The sequence below is a fragment of the Pinus tabuliformis genome, chromosome 9, assembly GCF_031772625.1.
Source record: "Pinus tabuliformis cultivar Carrire ecotype Pingquan chromosome 9, CPIR1, whole genome shotgun sequence".
Lineage (NCBI taxonomy): Eukaryota > Viridiplantae > Streptophyta > Pinopsida > Pinales > Pinaceae > Pinus > Pinus tabuliformis.
This window is the reverse complement of record NC_142307.1, coordinates 608,537,294-608,560,923: the sequence shown is the minus strand read 5'-3', so window position 1 is coordinate 608,560,923 and position 23,630 is coordinate 608,537,294. Positions and strand designations below refer to the sequence as shown.

At 35.7% G+C, this 23,630-nt stretch overlaps 1 protein-coding gene across 4 annotated transcripts in view; it reads right to left on the bottom strand.

Moving 5' to 3' along the window:
• Positions 1-21,865: 21,865 nt before the first annotated feature.
• The window catches only part of LOC149150062 (uncharacterized), a 50,430-nt gene continuing 48,665 nt past the window's right edge, over positions 21,866-23,630 (bottom strand). For all 4 annotated transcript variants that reach the window (XM_089438944.1, XM_089438945.1, XM_089438943.1 and 1 more), the window contains 2 exons: positions 23,388-23,507; positions 21,866-22,977 (listed from right to left, as the gene is read on the bottom strand). In XM_089438944.1, coding sequence (XP_089295070.1) covers positions 22,231-22,977; positions 23,388-23,507 — 867 coding nt within the window. In that variant the 3' untranslated portion in view covers positions 21,866-22,230. The remainder of the gene's footprint in view (positions 22,978-23,387; positions 23,508-23,630) is intronic.

The window sequence follows — 23,630 nt, the reverse complement described above, 5'->3', positions numbered from 1 at the left end:
CTGGGGTCCTATGTGGCGATACCTTTGAATATAGAAGATAATCAGGCGCCACACCCAACAGAAAAGGGATATTGATCCTGTCAAAGATTACCACCAGCACTAGTGTAGTTTTGGCTCGTGGTATTGGATAATGGATAAACTATATAAAGAGGTGAAGATCAAGGTGCTACGCATGCAAGTGAAAGGATTTTTTATGAATACCTCAATCTGAAGTATATTTGCATTGTAAGGGCCATAATTGTCACATAGATCTGAAATAATTATGCAATGATGAATAAAATGATGGATTATGATCATGAGAATTGAAATGACTTTTCATTGTATTATTTGCTCATGGATTAACTAGATCTAAGTATTGACGCATGTTTTTATCTCTGAATATTGTGATTTGGGTCTTTTTGAAGTTTTGAAGGGCTGCACAATTTTAGGTCAAAATTTGTAGATCTATACATTGGTTGGTCTCAGGAAAAGCGCATATACACGCGGGTTCACTTCTTCAAAGTTGTGTATATAAAGTAAGGGTTTCTGTTCATAAATGATTGATCAACCTGATCAATATTGTTGTTTCTCTACTGTCTTTCAATGATGTCCTCATGTTGATATGGGTTGAGTGATAATTCCTGAAGTATAACTGATTGAATGATGAAGTTGAATTTGTTTACAGGTTGATTGGTTGAAAAGATTATTGATGTTGTTGACTGTATGAGGATTCTGTAAGCTAACAAAATATTTCCAAATATATTTGTTCAATTCTGTGTCTGATTCAGAATTACAAGTTTTCAGTTTTCAGTATATTAATACATGTACGCTGGTTTCTCTACAGGAAAGAGCGTATACACATGGGTTGCCTTAAGCGAAGTAGTGTATACATTTTGGCATTTGAATGATTAGGGTTGCAGTTGATTCTGTGTGTTGAAGCTGTATTCTGAGTTCAATTTTGTTTATTAGTTACAATGATCTGACTGTTCCAATTGATTGGTTGAGTTTTGATTAAGTGTTAGTTGTTTGGGTTTCAGTGATTGGTTGATTCAGTTGTGTCACAGATTGATGATCGTATGACAATGATGAGTTACAATTTGATTATTGAGATTAAGTGTTGATATTGGATCCAGTGTGAAAATTTATGAAACGTGGTCCGTGGATGTTGCTAAGGGTTGGAGCCTTCAGTGAGGAAGTCGAAGCTTCATTCCAGTAGTAGCTGGTGATCAAATCAAGGGATTGGAGCTCCCTTCCAGTAGGATTTGGAGAATGAGTGAAGGTTATAGCCTTTGACATGTGGGTCCCTGTGAACTAGTATGAGTCTACACCAATACAAGAATGTAAGAAGTTTTTTATATTAATAATTTTGAAGACTGAGACAACACAAGCGATGGTTTTCTCCCACGTTGGGTTTCCACCTTAAATCCTGGTGTTCATGTTGAAACTTTATTCTGTTCTTAGTGCACATGTTTATTGCTTATCAAATGCCTGATAAATCTCTTACATTCTAGTTTAAGTTTAACAGATAAAGAATTAGTTGTTTTACAATTTTACTGAGCATACACTAATTTCCTTTACAACAGTCATGTATATACGCTAGTTGAGTTCAATCAAGTTGTGTATACATTTCATAAAATAAAATTATTATTGTGAGTTTTTAAATACTGATTTACCCCCCCTCTCAGTATTTTTCCCAACAAGGAATTCATAATAAGGGGTGGCAAGAAGGGGATGGGTTATCTACAACCCCAAAGGAAAATTAGTCACTATTTATTCTCGAGGTTTAGGACAAAGAACCAACAATCAAGCTAATATGTATGGACTTTTTCTAGGCCTAATCTTTGCAAAAGATTATCATATCAAAATTTGGTAATATTAAGGGACCATCTTCAAACTATCCAACATTTGTGCAAGGACACTTGGCCCAAATAAAACCACCTCAAACTCCTACTCCAAAAAATCTCTAGAAACCTTGAATTTTTTCTTTCCAAATCCTTTTATCATATCCTCGGGTACCAAAACATTGATGCTGACAAACGAGGCAATTTAGCTTGCCTTCTGAATTTCGTCGAACAAATTGAAATCAATGGAAGTCATGGATGCAAAAACACACCATAACCCCCTTCCCTTCTCTTTCCTCATGTCAAAGGTTATAAAGCATAATCCCATCACCATTACCCGCCTCTATGCATTAGAAAACTGGGTGAAATTTGGGGGAGCATGCGTAAGGATAATGTGGCTCCCATGAACAACACACTAAATGAAAATCATTTAATAATCACCCCCTCACTGATCAAATAACAAGGGAGTATCAACATTCTGATCTAGGCTTAGACCTCGCACACTAGAGTTTTTTATCTCAAAGGATGTGAAAATTATGAAGTTTAATGGACTCGCGTGTAGGACTCTATGCTGGCACAATATATCTCTAGTATTAGAGCATCCTTTTTTTCTTTTCTAGCTATTGTTGTTGGGGATGTTCCACATTATTTTGTTTGAGTAAGGTCATCTTCTCCAGGGTTCTGTGTTGCAATGGGCTCATCCGACAGGAGGGTTGTCTCTTCAACATCTGAGCATCCTCTAGAGGTCGCGCTTTTCACAAGTATCATTAGTTCTTCATGCCCACTCTAATACACCATTATCAATTTGAATTTGAAATCCCCCCCCTTCAAGCTACTCAACTATGTAAAATGCTATAAATTTAGATTATCTCTCTCCTGACTAATATTTATCTAGTTGTGTTCGTCTTTTATGCCTATGAATTTTGTGGTACCTCTGTGTCTTGGTGCACTTGTCACATTTCTACCTTTGTTTGTGAATTCAATCCGCCTCACTTCTATTTGGGCCCGGGAGTCATTATCTCTTGTTTTCTTACTTTGGTATGCCATTATATATTTGAATTTGCATGTTGTTTTCCCCCCTTTAAGGCTACTCAACAATGCAAAAATGTTATAAATGTACATTACTTTTATCTACTAACTAGTATTTACCTAGTTGAGTTCATTTTTTATGCCTCTGAATTTTTTGATACCTTTGCATATTTCACTTGTTACCTTTCTACCTCTGTCTATGAATTCAATCCGCCTAACTGCTATTTGGGCCCAGGTGTCACTATCTCTTGTTTACTTTGGGGGGGTTCTTATATCTGTTAAATTGATTTAGTCCCCTACCTATTGAGGACATGTTGTCTGCTTTACAGTCTTAGTGCTCCTCTCACATGTCATTATCTTCTTGCCCTACATCACCACCTACACACCATGCAAGAAAGTAACGAGGTCCCCCAAGCCATCAGCTTGAGCATGCAGATTAAATGAGCCAAAACTTCTCAAACAGTGGGTATATCGGGTTGTAGCAATGATTTCCTTGAAATTGAAGCTCTGCAAGTGGAAAACAACGGAAATTAAATGGAATTTGCACCAAAAAATGACAACATCCATACCCCTCCTTGAAGAACTTCAAAACTTGAAACACAAATTAGCCCAACAAGAGGACAAAACCGACATTCTCAGATAGTAGAAAAAATAATTGAAGATGCATCAACCTGCCAATGAAAATAAATCCACCAACAACAATGTCTCCAACTAGTTCATGGGCAGTCTCCTCCGAGATGTTAACCAGATTTCAGAAGATAATCCTTCTTCAAATCTTTGATGTATTCACACCATAAATGTGTTTTTCTCCTCGACCAATTTTGTAAAGTTTTTGCATGTAGTCTGTTATCCATAGTTGGTTTCTAGTATAGTATTTTTGTAATCGCAGAAAGCTCCTCTCTATAGGTCCAACAATTAGATGAATCAATGTAACTATTTGCCAAATAAAGCTATGATAGGGTGCATATTTTAATAGCAAATCTTTCTCATTTTTGTTAAATAAATAAATAAAGGAATTCATAATAAATATTTAAGGGATTATAAAATTGGTATTCATTTATATGTGTGATCACAATAGTTGGGGATGACCAATACAATATGGATTCTTGCATCAAATGGGAGGAAATAAGAGGAGAAGAAAGCTCTAGCAACATTTTTCTAGTTGAAGTATCATGGAGAAATTGAAGATGTATCAATATTTGGTTTCTACTTCACTAAACAAAGATGCACCATGATGATATAGATTAACTTGATTAGGAAAGATTTCAAGTTTTGGACATATTAGACACTATTATAAACCAACCTAGATCCATCTTAACTCTAGATCTACCAAGCACAGAGAGGGATCAAATCACACTCTAAAATAGTTTTACATCTTAGGAGATTTTATTCCTCTTGACGCTTGGTAAATATAGAGTTAAGATGGATCTAGGCTAGTTTAATTTCCCCCTTTAAATAGGCTATATTCCACATGAATACCATGGGTCAACACCATGAAGTTATTTTTACTTTAACACTATTTTTTTATTATTTTTATTTTATTTTGACCCAATAAGCATGTTTTCACGTTATTAATTTTATTTTTATGTTATTTTGATTTTGATTTTATTTTAATTTTTATGTAATTTGACCGAGTCAAAATGTTTACAGGAAAGGGAATTACAACATCTCTTGCGTATTGGGTTGGAGAGCACCTCTTGGCGCAACAACTTGTTCTTTTCCTCAATCATTGCATTGTACAAGATCCTTCCCCTACTATGTTGTGGCATTGTAGATTTGGAAAATCTCCCTCATCACCTGCATTTTTATGAGTATCATGCAATGCTTTCTTTTTCTTTAATGGATTTGTCAAAATCTTATATCAAATGAGAGAAAAAAGAGAAGAGAAAAATGTTTTGATTAAAGCAATGGTAATATTTGGGTGTTAGTTAAAGTATTGATGGTGAAGTATTATGACACACTAGAAGATGGCTCAATCACAAGTTTCATTTATGTTAAAGAGGGATGAAGAAAGAGAGTATAATAATTTGGTTTGGTTAGGCGAGGCAGGAGTGGGAGGGTTGATCATTTTCCCTAGCGAAAAAGAGGAAATTTTTTTTTTTGGGGGGATTAGGAGTAGCAGCAAATAATAAGGCTAAGCTTCCCGCACTTTGGAAGGGCCTAGACCTTGCTCTAAGTCTCGAAATCAAGAATCTAAGTGTCGTAGGGGACTCCTTGCTAGCAATTCAGATGTTTTTAACCCTTAACATAAATTTCGATCTCTCAAGATCCTACTTATTTAAAAGGATCAACTACCATATGAAGAAGTTTGATGAGCTATCACTATTCCACGTCCTTCACCAACTCAATCACGACAAGATGGAAAATTGTGGCATGTTGTTGTGAGTGGGAATATGTGAAATAAATGGATGGGATAAGGGCCCAATTCCCATAACATAGAGGAATGTTTTTATGGGTGGAGCGCATGGCCATCAATGATGGTGCTGTCAGATATAGAATGAATGGAGTAAGGGGATGCATGTAGGACAGGTGGGTGAAGGAACCGAAGGAATTACCACTTGGAGGTGTTTTGGAATCCTAAGGCAAGGCGTTGAGAACCCTGACGAGATACATATCTTAGCACAGGAGCTTCATGGACAAGTCGTTATTTCATCTACTTGGGAGGATTGTAATTTATACTTGCACTTTAATGGCGAAGAGATGGAGAAATAGTTCACTATGCCACAAAAAATTGGCTGCATGGTTGGTTTAACAGGTCTCTCAAGAAAGACATATATTTAATGGGAACGAAGATGGAAAATATGTATGCATTAATGGCAAGAGCTGAAGGTAACTGTGAAGTTTAGGATGAAATCTTATATAAGGAAACTCCATCTCCATTTGTGGCATCTGTTGGCTCAAACATGGAGTATAAGCTAATTAACTGTGTTTTCCTGAGTGAAATGAGGATGGCATCGCAAGAAGGGAAATTCCATACACTCTCTTGGAAAAGGGTTGTCAAATTCTTGTTTAAATTGATGATGGGCATAATCGACCTCCTCACGCATTGAGTGGAGTTGCTGGAGAAAGATCGTGCGGCTAATGCAGACCATATCAATGCTAAGTTCGAGAAGTAGAGGTGTCCCTAGAGTTGAATATTGTCAAGATGGAAACATATTTCCTTCCCTCCAATTTGGAGTTGATTAGTAATAGCATGTTCGCTGAGGTGAATGAAATCATTGTCGAGCTCCCTAACTTTGTCCTTTTCCAATTGTAAGGAAATTCATGCTTTGGTGACGAAGGAGCGGGAACGAGTAGAGGGAACAAATGCACCAGTGAGGAAGTCAGGCCTTCAAATCTTGGTTAATGTTTTTTTTTTAAATGTATTGCAAGTATCTTTATATATTAGGTCAGTTTCTACGGTATATGGGAAATCCCAGTGCAATGTTATAGTCCAGAGGGCTCGTAGGGGAAATAAAGTCTTTTTTTGGATATACTAGAACATGGAGTCACTGAAATGACTGAAGCTAGGTTTCTTTCTTTTTTTATGTAAACAATTTTGGCCGTGTAATCCAAGTCTTTAATATAAAGTATTTGTCTCGTTTAAAAAAATAATAATTTGGGGCACATAATGGAGATTGTAATTAATCACTTTTACATCATGGAAACTAATGTATCTCATACCTTTCTATGTTAGTGTTGTGTAATGTCTTTTTTGGCTTTAATGGATATGTTTATGTCATTTGGCATGATCTTCATACTTAAGTTTCCAACTCATTTCTTTTTATTGGGGTGTTTTTCCATAAGTGTTGTGGAAAATTTCCTATTACAAATGACTTGGTTTATGATAAATTATTAATAGTTTTAGAGGTGTTAATTAAACTTGCTAAAGTAATAAATATTGGTGCCAAAATCTCAAGGGAATTGAACCACCCAACTATTATAATAAGCTAAATATGGAATCAAATAATTCACTTGAAACTTGAAAAAAATATTTTCCTTTCATCATAAACAATGAGTTACATGGGAGAAATGCTATCATAATAGAGAATAACTTCTCATAAATTTAAAAGATGTCAACAACAGGGAGCCTAAGTCACCAAACATGGGGACACGAGGCACACAAATTCAAGTGTCTGACATGGGGCACGTAGACCCCCTAGAACAGAAAACACACGCGCGCACACACACACACACATATATATATTCCAATGATTTCATATTACACAAATTCTCATGATGATACAAATTCATACATACATCTAGATTTTACATTGTAAATTTGTAACATTATGCATACAAATACAATCATGACAAATTCATCAATGATCTAATACGAGAAAGACAAGAAATTGTAGTGTTGTCATTAAGTAATCAAAATCAAAATGTGACATAGGTACTTAGCCTTGAGGACTCCTGACTAGTAATCACAATGGCAAATAGAAATAGCAAATACAAAACAAATACAAGGTAGTAGGTAGCTCATCAATCATCATCATCAAAATCAACATCACTGTCAGGTCACCAGAGCCCTCCTTTGCATCCTCCTTCTCTATATTCAATGTAATCTCTGCATCTGCTGGTGTTGAGGATGACCCCTCAAGAGTATCACCATCATCAAAAGTGATAGGCTCTAGCACTGGCTTATTAAGGTCCAAGTTGGCCAATGCCAACTCAAAATTGATGTCCAAACCCATATCATCGGGAAATAGATCCCACATCTTTGCCTTTCCCTTCAAACACTCCTCCCTCTACCTGTAAATAAGACGAAGGTTGGTGTGCACATACACCATTGTCTTTGCCCTGGACTACTCAAGCTTGATCTTCTTCAAACTATACAATTCCCATATGTGCTCCAATTCCTCTCGCAACAAGAGGATCAAGTAACATGAGAGAGGAGCCTCATGGCTAAATGTTCTAGATGCGGTCATGTTTCCCCATGAGTTTCCCACCAAGAATAGGGATTCTCAGTCCCCTTATCTTTAATCACAACATATCCTGCAAATCACCCAGTGCCAGTGGAAAAATATGCAAAGGCATAGGCCACCTCATCAAGGGATGCTCTATCCTAAAATATCCACCTCAATCCATCCTTCCACCCCTGTGAAATTTCACCATCCATGTGGGGAGGGAATCTACAGGAAGTTCCACCATTCAGCCACTCACGACTATCATAATTTGGATTCAATGATTGATCCAAACCATGTAAAGTTATGCAATTCTTGTCCCACCCGCTGACAATAATATCCTGTATGGTGGTGAAGGTAGCCTCCGATGATGTGTCATACTAAGGACACTCACTCTGTAAAATAATTGTCCTCATGCACTCAATCATAGAATCCCATCCCTCATAAACCTCTCCTAGGATGGGTTGGTTTGTATCCGCAAATTGTAGAAAAGCAATGGTAGGGTCCATAATCTTAATAGTGAGATCTACCCTTTCCCACCAAGCATCATCTAACATTGTGTCCTTGACTCCTTTTTAGGCTACTTGATCTATCTTTTTCCAAAAAGACCAAAACTCTGAAATAACCATGGCCTCAAGAGTGGTCTTGACCTCCCTCAACCTCTTCAACATGGTGAATGTAAAGGAAAACCGTGTATCTACAATCTTCAACAATGATATATAAGTGTAATCTTTGTAGATTGCGAGGGCATTGGTATGATTTTTTACAAAGTTGCAAATATGTTGTGCATCCTCAATAACACTTCCAATCCAAGACACATCAGAAGCGATAATTTTAATTGCTAAATTCAAGGAATGAACAATGCAAGGTGTCCAAAATACTTGTGAATATTTAGCTTCTACAATCATGTCGGCAACCTTGCAAACAGGGGCATTGCCTATAATGATTTGCCTTCAATAAATTTAATGAACAACTCACCCATATATTGTGCATCCTTGTATTTTCCAAGTGCATCCACTGATTTTAAGAAAACTGGTCCATTCAAGGAAGACACCAAGAAGTTGATGAGTGGGTGGTGTGTTGGATCTATCCATCCAAAAAAAAATACTAACCCCAGATGTTGGTTGTAACGACCACTAGTTGTATATGTAGCGGAAATATTGAAATACTTCTTAGATAAATACATCCATCGTAGGATAGTAAGTGTAAATTGTATATTATATAAAGAATTGGTGTAGGATGATACAAATGAGAATGAGGGTCCTGTATATATAGCCAGGTAAGTACCCTTTCACTAACGGTTATGTCCTTAGGGACATACCTTTTCATTAATTGTTAACTAATTAATCATTAATCTTATTTGTTGTTTTTTACATTATTTGTGTCTATTTTTATATAAATTTAGTTTGTTACATTGTCTTCCCCTTCAAAAATATTTGTCCGCAAAGCTTACTGATGATGGAATGGATCTTTTCTATCATTCAGAATATTTTCTCATTTTTGAACTTTCATCTTTGTTGATACAAGACGATATGATGTTTTGAGCGATAGAAAGAATTGTCATACTAAAAACATATCAGACCATCCTAGATTAATCTTATGGGAAATAATCTGACCCTTGGAGATGTGTGGTGAATAGTTATCGTATGACTGGATTGAGCTTATTTCAATATTCTTCGGAACATAAGTTTCTTTATGTTTTGCATGATATAGATTTGTAGATTTATTAAGGCGTCTACTCTTGTGATTCGGATGTAGATAAGGAATTTTTCTTGTTTGAACTTCCTTAAACGTTTTTATGGCAGTTTCTGGATTTCCATCAGGCATTGTTGTTGTTGACTTAACTACTGAATCCTTATTTGGGGTGTCCTCTGTTTGAACGACAAGCTCTGAGTACATTTTTACTTCAATATGATTTGCATTTGCCTGAACTACAAGATTAGTGTTACTGATGTTTGTTTCTTCAGTTTGGACTGCTACATCTAGAGATTTTAATGCTTCCTTTGTGACAAGTTCTTTGAACCTATTCGTCAATGATTTATTTTCGTCCTTAAGTTTTTTAATCTATTTGAGCAGATTTTGATTATGATTTTTGAGACGTAATCATTCTTCATTCTCTGAGTCAACTTTATTTAGGCCTTCACACTTCTCGTCTTTTAAACACTTGATTTGTTCCACTAATGTTTGGTTATGGCTATTTAAACATAAATTTTCTTGTTGTTCTAATAAACTCTCCTTGAGTTCCTTCTTTGATGCTTTAACTTTCTTGACTTGTTTGAGTAGTTTTTCTTGGTGATCTCTGAGATGCGAAATTTCTTTGTCTTCGCTGCAGATGATTTCTTCAAGATTTTTTTGCTTCTTTGATATAGTTTTTTCGTTATCTTGAAACATCAAGTCTGAGATATCCTTAAGGTCTTCTAATGAAGATTTTATTGATTTTGATTTACTTGTTATGTCTCAAAACGTGACCATCTTCTCTTTATAAGTAAACATCAAAACTTGTTTCTCTATGTTTAACATGAATGTACCCAAATCCTTAAACTAGGGTTGACTGAGTATGATGTTTGTCTTTTTATCCGTTCTTACAACATGAAATCAATATATGTACTCATAATGACCTATTGTTACTTGTAGATCACTAATTTTATACTCTTTTAGTCAATTTTTTTTCTTCTTTACACCAATGCTTAGATATGGAATTAATAGTTGATTTGCCAAGTTGATGTTGATATAATTTTTATCGTTGTTTGGGTCGATAGCGACATTAACTTCTCTTCCTTGGATACTTCCTTTTAATGTGATTACTCCATAATCTGTAACTGAAAGACCATTATAGGAAATTCTTCCATCATCATTTTAGAATTGAGCTCCTTCATTTTTCTTTTCAATGATTATCCCATTTGCTTTGTCGAGATGACTTAATGTATTATGTAATCTAAATATATAAAATTTCTTTTAATTTGATGGATTGTGAACACTTAGCTATCAATTGGAATATTCTCCAAATTCACATTTTTATGTAAATTTATAAGAATATATATCTTCCCTTTAATCCACTAAGGAATAAAATTTAATACTACCCTTTTCTTATATTCACTTATATATATTTGAATGTTTCTCTTTATACTTATATAAAGATATATGATTTCACTTATATATGTCTACTTATGTTCCTTTGACACGGTTAATTTTCTCCTCATAAAAGTAAAATGTACCATTCACATATAGAGTTTTTGTATTCTTTTTATTTTTCTTTTACTTTAAAAATACCATGGGTTGCTAAAACTACGGGCTTGTAAACCACTTAATGAAAAATCAAGATAATATTATATACTCTTCCTTCTCTTACCTATAGTTTTAAAGATATTTGGAAAGATTTTCTCTTAATTTTATCATGCACTTTTTATCAATAATGTAGAACCTTTGTATATATATGAATGTTCTCCTTTAAATTTTACACTAGACTATATATATCTTTTCTTTTTCTTTTTTGTATATTTTTATATTTTTAATAGTATATTTTTATATGATTTTCTTCTTTAATTTTTTTTGTTGAATGGCCAAAAACATCTAACGAATTAGCGACGAAGAAACTCCCAAAAGTGTAGCGAAACACTTCAATCTTGACGACAACAATGTTGATGAAACCTGGATGGTCAAGGGCCTGGATCAGAGAGCGTGACTCTGTGCAACAGTGGAGCGGCCAAAGGATTGAACTGCTCTAATACCAATGTAACGACCACTAGTCGTATACGCAGCCGAAATATCAAAATACTTTGTAGACAAATACATCCATTGTAGGATAGTGAGTGTAGATTGTACATTATATAAAGAATTGATGTAGGATGATAAAAATGAGAATGAGGGTCTTGTATATATAGCCAGGTAAGTACCCTTTCACTAACAGTTATGTCCTTAGGGACATACCTTTTCATTAATTTCTAACTAATTAATCATTAATCTTATTTGCTGTCTTTTACATTATTTGTGTTTATTTTTATATAAATTTAGTTTGTTACTGGCCATGTTGATTTAATAAGCTCAAGCATTTTATCCACCTCTTTCTTTGTCTTATACAACAATGTGGTTTTAAGCATCTCTGATCCAGGAGGCACATACCTCGATGCATCCCCTTGAGTTAGAACTCAACACATCTCAATAAATAAGGGTGATTGTGTTGTTGGAAAATGTAACTTGTTTCGGTCTTCATAATTGTCATTGTAGTCATGTCAATATGTATATCTTATGTTACAAGGGAATATATATATATATATATATATATATATATATATATATATATATATATATATATATATATATATATATAAAAGCATGGGTTTCATTCTCCAATTTGATAGCCATCTAGGTTAAACATGTTCTTCATGCTTCTATGGTTTGTCATGTCAAAAGAATATTTTTCTTGAGTTAAGAAGAATCTTTGTCAATTGTAAAAGACCCTATTGGGAAAGTTGTAACATGAAAAATATACTAATTATGAGTCTAGAAAGTCCTATAAGCCTCCAAGTATAAGTCAACATTTCCAATGACAAGTTGGCCTAGAAGAGGCTACTTGACCTCATGGAAGGGATATAAATACAAGCATCTTCAACCTCATTTGGCACCATTTTTGATCTCTTAAGAAAGATGTTTGATCCGAAGCTAGGAACAAGAAGGAAGCAAGAGCGAAAGTCAAGGAAGTAAGGAGAAATCAAGAAGAAAGAAAGTGTGTTTATGGGACTTATTCTCTCACATGTGCGAAGGTTAGGGTTTTTGCAACTACTAGGATGCCAAGAATCGCAGGAGGCCAAATTGCAGATCCAAGTTGCAGGAGGACAAATTGCAGATCCAAGTTGCAGGAGGGTTGAATACTTTGATTTAACCTTGGCTTGACTCTCATTGACTTTGGAGACATTTACTTTCTTAAAGGAGAAACTCTTGAAGGGTTGACACATGCTAGAAATTAGGGTTTCTACAACGACTATTGGGTCGAAGTTGCAGGTTCAAAGTTGGGGGCTGAACTCGAAGCTGGAAGCTGGTTGAAAGAGTGAGCGTCGTTGACTTGGTTGGTATTTGACCTAATTGAAAGGGTCTTCGAGAATTGACTTGGTGCCTGGAGGAGGACTTCGTCTAGGGTTTTGGGTCTTAGTTTTCTCATTTGAAGCAGATTCTATAAGAAAATATATTTTCTTGGTTTTTCCCTTAGAGGGGTTTTACCCTGGCTTGGAGCTTAATACTTGTGCCCATTGTCTTTATTGTTTTTTCTTTTGATAATTGTTTGATGGAAAGATCTAATAAAGAAACACAAGAAGATAAATAAATTTCACAAAAAATTATAAAGGTTAAGGAGAAATTGAATTAATAGCTACCCTACTGCATTCTCCAACATGGTACTAGAGGTAAGGTGAACAAGAGAAGGTAGCTAGGAAGGTTACCTTGAAGGGTTTAATTATCAAGGGGAATCATTTGCAAAAGGACACAAGAAGAGAAGAATAAAACCTATTAACCTAGAAAGAATATTATTACATCAATCTTTCAAAGACCTCATCATCAAGCTCCCATTGAAGTAAGGAAGGACAAGTTCTCTTAAGGCATTGTTGAAATCATTCTAGGGCATTTTAAAGTCTCTTTGAAGGTCTTGAAAACATCAAAATAGCCGAAGACATCATCAAGAAGGATGACTCTTGGTTGAAAAGTATTATATTGTCCTCTGTCTCAATCTACATATCATATGACTACTTTTTGCAAGGAAAGCAACAAGCTTGTTGGATCAACAAACTTCCTTGCATGGAAGAAGAGGATTGACTTGCACCCAGAAAATGAAGTCATGGAATATGTCCTTGGTGAAGTGGTTGTACCAAACAAAGAGAAGACTCGACAGTTAGAAAAATACAAGAAAGGAGAAGTAAGAGCACAAAGGATCATTGTTGAATCAATAAAGGACCATCTTGTTCCCTTTGTTGCTGATTTAAAGACATCCAAGGCTATGTATGATGAGTTGGTAAAGTTGTACTCTATAAATATAGTAAGACAAAAGATATCCTTGAGGAATCAAATACACAAAATTAGGAAGTCAAAGGATGAATACATGACCACTTATCTCATGAAGATATAAAAAATAAAAGACCAATTGTAAGGGCTTGTGGAAACTATTTCCGACTATGAAATGACCATTTGTGTATTAAATGCTTTGCCACTTGATTGGAGCAGTTTTGCAACTAGTATCTACTCTAATATGGATAATACACCTTTTGATGAGTTATGCGCTCAATGTATCTTTGAAGAATCTAATATCAAGGCAGAGGATGTCACTGAATCAAATGAAAGGTCTAATGCCTTTACTGTAAGAAACAAGAAGTTGAAGGGAAAGTTTGGAAAGTCCAAGAGAGACATATATGTCTAAGATAAAATGCTTTGGATGCAATGAGTATGACCACTTTAAGAGGGATTGTCCAAACAAGTAGAACAACAAAAGAAAAGAAAGAAGTGAAGCTCACATAGCTGAAGAAAATGGAGAACTTGAGAAGAAGCCGAAAGGAGAAGATCCCAAGGATCTTTACTATTGAAGGAAGCTCCATCCCTACTAGGTTCTTCATGCAATTTATCATTATTTTATTAAGTAGAAATTAGAGTAGCATGCATTGTTGTATACTCTAGAAGAGTCTTAGTTTTCGTAAAAGCACAACATCATAAAAATAAGCATGTGATAGTAGAAGAATAAGAGTCTACTTGATTAAATTGCTTTGAAAGGAATCATCTAGCTTTCAAGAATGAGAAGAATGGACCATATTGCATATTATAGTTCATCCAAGTGTTTTCTAACATATTGTTAGAGGTAGTCATTTTGCAAGAAGGATTAAAGATCCTCCTATAAAAAATATCATTTAGGAACGTTCTTGGGAGAAGCATCATGACTAGTATGTCTAGTATGGAAACAATACTCTTGAAGGATGAAGGAATGCAAATGGTCGAGTTGCAATGTGAAATACATAATGAAAGTCTTTCTTCTCTTGGGAAAAAGAAACCTATCTTTGACAAGTATAAGAAGCAATCTCATCTAAGAAAGGATGGCTAGATGGTTATATGGAAGTAAAGGTATGCATAAGTAATTCTTCTCTAGGGTAGGATTCAAAGCTACAAGAATCATGCAGAAAAAACTAGATATAAAAATGTGCTCGGTAAGTCTTCCATATGTTACTCGATGCTTGAAAGTAGAAGTTTGATACTCTTTTGAATGGCTAAAGATCAAGACTCTCACACAAGTAGCATGGCAAAAATATGACAATATTGATCAACGACTAGTATAGTCTCCGGAAGAAAGAAATGGAGTTAATAATGACAACTCCAAGGAAGATATTCTAATTTGGTAATCAAGTTCGATCCATGGGCACCCTGATTAAACTGAGTGCATGTAGAATGATTTTTATGGAGATGGAACATGCAAAAGATGTTGATCTCAAAGGACTTGATATTCTTTGGAATGGCTAAAGATCAAGACTCTCCCACAATGTAACATGGCACAAATATGACAATATTAATTAACGACTAGTATAGTTTCCAGAAGAAAGAAATGAGTTAATAATGAAAACTCCGAGGAAGATATTCTAATTTGGTAGTCAAGTTCGATCCATGGGCACCCTGATTAAAATGAACGCATGGAGAATGATTTTTATGGAGATGGAACATGCAAAAGGATGTTGATCTCAAAGGATTCAATTATGCAAATACTTTGATGAACAGGGCCATCATGATAAGGTAAGTCTAATATTAATATTTTGATTTTGGTTATTTGGTTAAATGTTGAACTTGATTCAAAGATCATATGGATTGAGTGAATGGTTTTGACAATCCATGAAAGGTTATGTAGTCACCATGTTTACATCATCATTTTGGAATTGAAAAGTAGTAGTATAAGAGGATAACTTTGTGCTCACAAAGATCTTTTTCATGTTTAGAGGGAGCTATGATAAGGCTTAATAGAATGTTTTATTGATATCTAAAGAAAAGTGATATCAAAGGTTGATGGCTTGACCCTGTCACAAGATTAAAGGAAGAAGATGGCTCTATAATATCTAGGAAGAAAGAAGCTCAATATGATGAGGTACAAAGGAAAGAGGGAGCCATGCAACTATATCCATGAAGAATTGGTAGCTTATACACTTATAAAGACAAGCTACAAAGCTTGTGGTTATGTCTTCCCAATTGAAAGGAAATGAAAGAATCACCTCTATGCTATAGAGGGAGTTACTAAAGGAAGCAAGGATCAAGTCCCTAATTAAAAGCGAATGAGGATCTCCTCTCTGGTTGAGAGCGAGTGATGATGAACATCACATTTGTATTCTCTTCTTCATGTGTCATGCAGGCTAGGACTAACAACCATATGTCTAAGTGAAGGCCATGGAGAGAGAATGGTGGATAGAGGATTGGATAAGCATTTGTGATTTCCTTGAGAATAGAAAACCCAAGATAGGAAGTGGATCGACACTCTTTGAGGATTGGACACGTATCGAAAACAAGTGGTTGAAGAGGACCGATATTCTTTGAGGATTTGGAATCCAAGATAAGAATAGTACTAAAAAGACATACCTAGTGAACATTCAAATGGGGTATATACCTTGTAGAGGTAGTGTGGTATCTCACGTAAAGCCTCCCAGCATTATGCTCTTGTATTATAAAGAACTTATCAAGTTCAGGCCTTACCATGTTGACAATGTTGGTCATGATGTTGATTCTTAAAGATGGCTTACCAACCTGACTCTTTTTATGAGAACTCTTCAATTTGAGAGTATCCTTGTACTGGTTGTGCAAGTATGAATACCTCGCTAATTAAGAGGGAGTGTTGGAAAATGTATAGTTTCCATCTTCATAATTGTCATTGTACTCATGTCAATATGTATATCTTATGTACAAGAAGAAGAAGAAGAAAGAAAAATATTATTTTAAGAATGGGTTTCATGCTCCATTTTGATGGTCATCTAGGTCAAGCATGTTCTTCATGCTTTTAGGATTTGTCATGTCAAAAGAATATTTTTCTTGAGTCAAGAAGACAAATGTATAAGACCGTATTGGGCAAGTTGTAACATGAAAAAAATATTAATTATGAGTCTAGAAAGTCCTATGAGCCTCCAAGCACAAGCCAGCCTAGAAGAGGCTATTTGACCTCATGGAAAATATATAAATACAAATAGCTTTGACCTCATTTGGCACCAATTTTGATCTCTCAAGAAAGAAGTTCGATCTAAAGCCAGCAACAAGAATGAAGCAAGAGCGAAAGTCAAGGAAGTAAAGAGAAATCAAGAAAAGAGAAAGTCTATTTTTGGGCCTTATTCTCTCACACGTGCAAAGGTTAGGGTTTTCGTAGCCACTGGGAGGCCAAGAATTGTAGGTGCGAATTGCAAATCCTCCCAGGAATTGTAGGTGTGAATTGCAAATCCAAGTTGCAGGAGGGATGAATACTTTGATTTGACTTAGCTTAACTCTCATTGACTTTGGAGACATTAACTTACTTAAAGGAGGAACTCTTGAAGGGTTGACACATGCCAAAAATTAGGGTTTCTGCATCTGCTACAGAGCCAAAGATTGCAAGTCAAAGTTGTAGGTTCGAAGCTAAGGGCCGAAGTTGAAGCTGGAAGTTGGTCAAAGGAGTGAACTTTGTTGACTTGGTTGATATTTGACCTAACTAGAAGGGTCTCTTAAAAGGCTAACTTGGAGCTTAGAGGAGGACTTGGTCTAGGGTTTTGGGTCTTAGTTTGTCTTGGTTGAAGCAAGAGCGAAAGTCAAGTATGGAGAAATCAAGAAAGAGAAAGTCTATTTTTGGGCCTTATTCTCTCACACGTGCAAAGGTTAGGGTTTCCGTAGCCACTAGGAGGCCAAGAATTGTAGGTGCGAATTGCAAATCCTCCCAAGAATTGTAGGTGTGAATTGCAAATCCAAGTTGCAGGAGGGATGAATACTTTGATTTGACTTAGCTTAACTCTCATTGACTTTGGAGATATTAACTTGCTTAAAGTAGGAACTCTTGAAGGGTTGACACATGCCAAAAATTAGGGTTTTGCATCTGCTACAGAGCCAAAGATTGCAAGTCAAAGTTGTAGGTTCGAAGCTAAGGGCCGAAGTTGAAGCTGGAAGTTGGTCAAAGGAGTGAACTTTGTTGACTTGGTTGATATTTGACCTAATTGGAAGGGTCTCTTAGAGGGCTAACTTGGAGCTTAGAGGACTTGGTCTAGGGTTTTGGGTCTTAGTTTGTCTTGGTTGAAGGAAGAGCAAAAATCAAGGAAGTAAGGAGAAATCAAGAAAAGACAAAGTCTATTTTTGGGCCTTATTCTCTCACACGTGCAAAGGTTAGGGTTTCTGTAGCCACTGGGAGGTCAAGAATTGTAGGTGCGAATTGCAAATCCTCTCAGGAATTGTAGGCGTGAATTGCAAATCCAAGTTGCAAGAGGGATGAATACTTTGATTTGACTTCGCTTAACTCTCATTGACTTTGGAGACATTAACTTGCTTAAAGGAGGAACTCTTGAAGGGTTGACACATGCCATAAATTAAGGTTTCTGCATCTGCGACAGATCCAAAGATTGCATGTCAAAGTTGTAGGTTCGAAGCTAAGGGTCGAAGTTGAAGCTGGAAGTTGGTCAAAGGAATGAACTTTGTTGACTTGGTTGATATTTGACCTAATTGGAAGGGTCTCTTAGAGGGCTAACTTGGAGCTTAGAGGACTTGGTCTAGGGTTTTGGGTCTTAGTTTGTCTTGGTTTTCTTATTTAAAGCAGATTCTATAAGAAAAGAAGAGATTTTATGGGTTTCCCCTTTGAAGGGTGTTGTTTGAACCTAATACTTGTGTCCATTGTCTTTATTTTTTTTGCACTTGATAATTTGTTTGATGAAAAAATCCAATAAAGAAACATAAGATAAAAAAGTTCACAAGCAATTATTAAGGTTTAGGAGAAATTGAATTAATAGTTGCCCTATTGCATTCTCTAAGCAACATTAAATGATATGAAGTTTAGATATAAAAAGAAGGAAATGGTGATATCAAACTTTTCCCGTCTCTCTCGCCGAAATATTTTGTTTTTTCGCTGCTTGACCTACACCCTTAACAAAACTCTCAAATGGAAATTTGTTGTTACATTTCCTCAAGAATGGAAGGGGATCCCCATTCTTGTTTTTTTAGATGATGCAGCGACCCTTGCCACATTGGCATTGGCATATTTTTCCATTTCTTTCCTCTTAGCTACAAACACATTTGCACATGTTCCAAATTCACAACCTAATAAGCCCAACAAATGTGCTTTCACATTGATTTCATTGTTGCAATAGCTACCTATCCAAAGAACATTGCCTCCTCCCTTTAGCTTGTTGCCTAACCCTTGATCTCTTGTGACATACTTCCACAAGGAATATTTTCTTTCTTAAGTTTGTTGTCTTCCTAAATTTATTTTTCTCTCAACATTTGAAGTTGTTGTCGCAGCCCCACTTCCAACAAAGAGAGTACTGGCAGACCCTAATGGCATACCAATGGAGACATTCTTCCCCTTATTTTGCCCCTTCCCTGCTACCCTTGATTGAGCCATGAATGTTGTAAAAAAGTAAAGAAAAAATGCATTAGCCTGTAAACAAAATGGACAAACAAACTATTGTAAATGGAGAAAAAAAAATGGAAACAAAAGCACTTACCGGTTGCTTGAATCACCTCCAAAACACTCCTAAACCCCTACTCTCTCCCACACACCCACTACAAGAGAGACACAACAATGAAGAGAAAGCGACCCAAAAAACCTTTTAAGGAGCCGCAACATGCATTTCTAGAGGGACACGTGTCTCGAAATCGGGACATGCTGCTAGACGAATCGGATTCATGAGCCCAGCAAATCCCACGTGTTTGTTCGGACACGCTCAACCCATGAATTAAACACATTTCCCTCGAGAATCATGTCTGACACGTGGGATTTAGGACACAAGGGGTTGGACAAATCCAATTACTTAGAAGAGAGTGTATGGGGAATTTTAGATGGTATTTTAGATGATAGTCAACAGTCAGCAAGTAGGAAATTAAGTAAGAATAATTTGAAGGAAAAATAGTAAGGCTGTTGAATCTTTCAGTTTTTATTGTCGAATTTGGCATATTGTACATTCTTGTATTTCTGTGTCATTAAAATTTATTTAAATTCTCAAATGTATTGTAGCTATCCCAATGGTTTCGTACTTGTCAACATGACAGTAGGATTTCTTGGAAGGGTCATTGACATAAAAGCTGATAATTTATGAGCATTTCAATAGTCTTGTTTCTCTTTCATATGTTTTATTTATATGATGCTAAACCAGTTTTCCAAAGGCCATATCTTTTGTTTCAAAGCTATAAAACCCCTTTGAAAATTCATACTCTCATGAACTGTTATTTGAGATGCAACCCTTCATACCTCATCCCATTATATATTTTGCACTCAAAACTCATTATTGTCTCCCCAAATGTGGAATGCTAGATGGTTTTAGGGTACACAATCTCATTCTAGTAGTCTTCATACCTCATCCCATTATATATTTTGCACTCAAAACTCATTATTGTCTCCCCAAATGTGGAATGCTAGATGGTTTTAGGGTACACAATCTCATTCTAGTAGTCTTCATAATTTCTTTGCTAGGTATATATTTTATGGTATGGACATTTGGAAAGGGTATTTATATATGAAATCACATTGACATACTCAAATATTTAATAGTATTTATATATGAAATCACATTGACATACTCAAATATTTAATACCTCTCGTCTAATTCTCAAGAAAGCTGCTGACTAATTTAGAATTCAAAGGAACAGTGGTGGGAAATTTAACTAACATGTCATTAGCAGTCAAAAGATTGATATTATCCAAATCATCACACTGATATGACATAGTTTTGCCAAAAAAAATCATGTAAATGATGAAACTTCAAAGATTCAAACATTAACAGTATTGCCAACTATAACTGATGCCTTCGTATTATCCAAATCATCACACTGATATGACATAGTTTTGCCAAAAAAATCATGTAAATGATGAAACTTCAAAGATTCAAACATTAACAGTATTGCCAACTATAACTGATGCCTTCGTATGCTTATTGTGGCTTATTGCTTCTTTGATTCTGTTATGAATACATATTCTTAAACATCATCATATCAAATGCCTACGCATTCAAAGGGTTGAGATTATCCAAACCATCACACTGATATGACATAGTTTTACCAAAAAATTCATGTAAATGATGAAACTACAAAGATTCAAACATTAACAGTATTTCCAACTATAATTGATGCCTTCATATGCTTATTGCGGCTTATTGCTTCTTTGATTGTGTTATGAATACATATTCTTAAACATCATCATATCAAATGCCTACCAATCAACATGACGTGTTCTCAGAACGATTTTGATGAATAATTGTTCTTGCACGTTCAAACTACTCTACAAGGACCTACCATCAAAGACACGCAAAAGTTCATTTTGAGATCAGCCAAATATTTGCTTTTTATATGATCAAATGATTTTACTTATTTTGTGAGTTTCTCACTTATGGGAATTGAAAAGTTAGATTGACTAACGCAGTTATCCCAAAACAGATTAACTTCTAGCTACCAAAAAGGTTTTACTCATGTACAGCGCCATTAAGTGGCCATAATACATACTAGAAATGACAAGTTAGATTGACTTAACACAGTTATCCCAAAACAGATTAACTTATAGCTTACCAAAATGGTTTTACTCATGGTACAGCCCCATTATGTGGCCACAAAACATACTAGATGCAGTCATCAAAATGGCTTCCTCATAATATATACTAGATAGAGTCATCAAAATGGCTTCCTTATTGTACAGATAGAAATGTTACAGTTGAATTGCACAAGTTAAACTAAATGGAGCAATATCGCCTATTAAGCCACTTTAAGAACCGCCTTCAAGTTTAAGGATCAACAACATCAAGGACAATTTTAGCAGTTTGAAAGAGCATCATAATTATAGCTAGTATTAAATATATTCACATCAGAACTAGTCTACATTTTAAAATCTAACTTAACCCTGGGAGTTCTAATCCATATTTATTTATAAGCAAACCCTGATTCATATCCAACCTATGACCCTTGTGCAAACCATGGCACTTTATTATCTCTGATCGTTAGTACTAACTAACATGCTAGACAATATCTGTTAACATGCTATGGATTTTGAGTATATCGAGTTCACAGAATAGGTTAAATTTGACAGTATTTCGTGATCCCCAGACGTGAATAAGGTTAGAACCAAAATAATGTTGGAGTGATCATGGACATTGGAAACTAAGACATGCTATGTTTGGACAACAGAATACACAATCATGAATTAAATATGACTCTCTAGTGATGCTGTGTAAGATATACTTCACTCAAGAGAGCTCCATTGAGTTACAAAAAACACCCAAAACCCTGAAAACCCATGAAAGTCAAACTGTCTGAACAGAATGACATCACTATTGAAATCATATACTTCAGCTGTTCTTCCAAAATGCTAGGCAAGAAAGTCGCCAGGGTGAAGATAGATGGGGCTGGCTTGTTCCAATATCAGTTGTGATCTCCAGAGGATCACGCCAGAATTTAAGCACGTGGAGGCTTTCTTCCTCTGTAGATCTCTGGACTATAATTCGAGATGCAAATCCTTTCTGTTTCATGATCAAACAAATTTCAGAAGGTTTATTTGCAGTTAATGTGACAAGGTAAAACCAACCCTTGCTGGATAAGAGGTTGTCTACAATTGCTAGTATCCTGTCAATCACGGTACGACCATGCTCTCCACCAGCCCATGCAGCAGCAATTCCATCGCCACCAACCTCCTCCTCAGAAGTAGGTACATAAGGGGGGTTGACTACAAGGACATCCACTGTTCCAGCTAGACGTTTGTCCAGACCAGATGCAAGATCAGTCAAAATTACTTCTGCATGCACACCATGAGCTTCTAAAGTCTTCTTTGTAACCTCAATAGCTGCAGAGCTAATGTCAGTAGCAAAGTATTGGATCCCAGCGCCTTCCCCAAGCATAAGTGCCAATGATGTTATCACATATCCAGTCCCACATCCGAGTTCTAAACACAGGCTTGGTTGAGCTTCCTCAAGATGAACCCGATCAGCGAGCAGGGCATCTACAAGTGCAAATGAATCATCACAGGGCTCATAAACTTCTGAGTGGCGCCCAACAAGACGAATGTCTGCACTCTTCCTACGTAAGGTAGGGGGGGAAACCTGCAACAAATTATCAAAACTGAAGATTATCACCTTCTAACATTAACATATTCATAGTGTTAGACAAGACATTCATCAAAAACAAAATTCAGCCCTTTTTCTCAAAACGTTGACCCATAGAAGCCAACAAGAGTGCTGACAAAGAACAACTAGGACACAACATGATTAGTATGATGATTTTCAGAATTAATGAAGGTTAAAATTTCTGGTAAAACCTCAAAAACATTACACAATCTGAAGTGTTTCCTTGACATGCAATGCATGGTTTGAATAACAAATGAAATGTCAAGACCAAACAATGACACTCTTTTTATGAATAGTGTGTATTATGAACACTTGCCCAGAAAGGAAGTTTCATTTGAAGTCGTTTCATTCAGAACCCCAGAAGATCATTTAAAATATGTACTTACCAAACTTCGGATCCTGGTCTGGTCGTTGCTGCTAACTTGGGATGTATGCACAGGAGCAACAGGAGCTTCTACATCTAATGCTTCATCCATGCCAATCACTATCTTCCAAAAAGACCAAGCCTAGAAATATATAATAAGATGACTTTAATATTATCCACATGATAAAACAAATCTATTAACTTGCTGATTACCATAAATTTTGAAAGTATCTATGATGCCTACGGTAAATCCTACAATAAATAA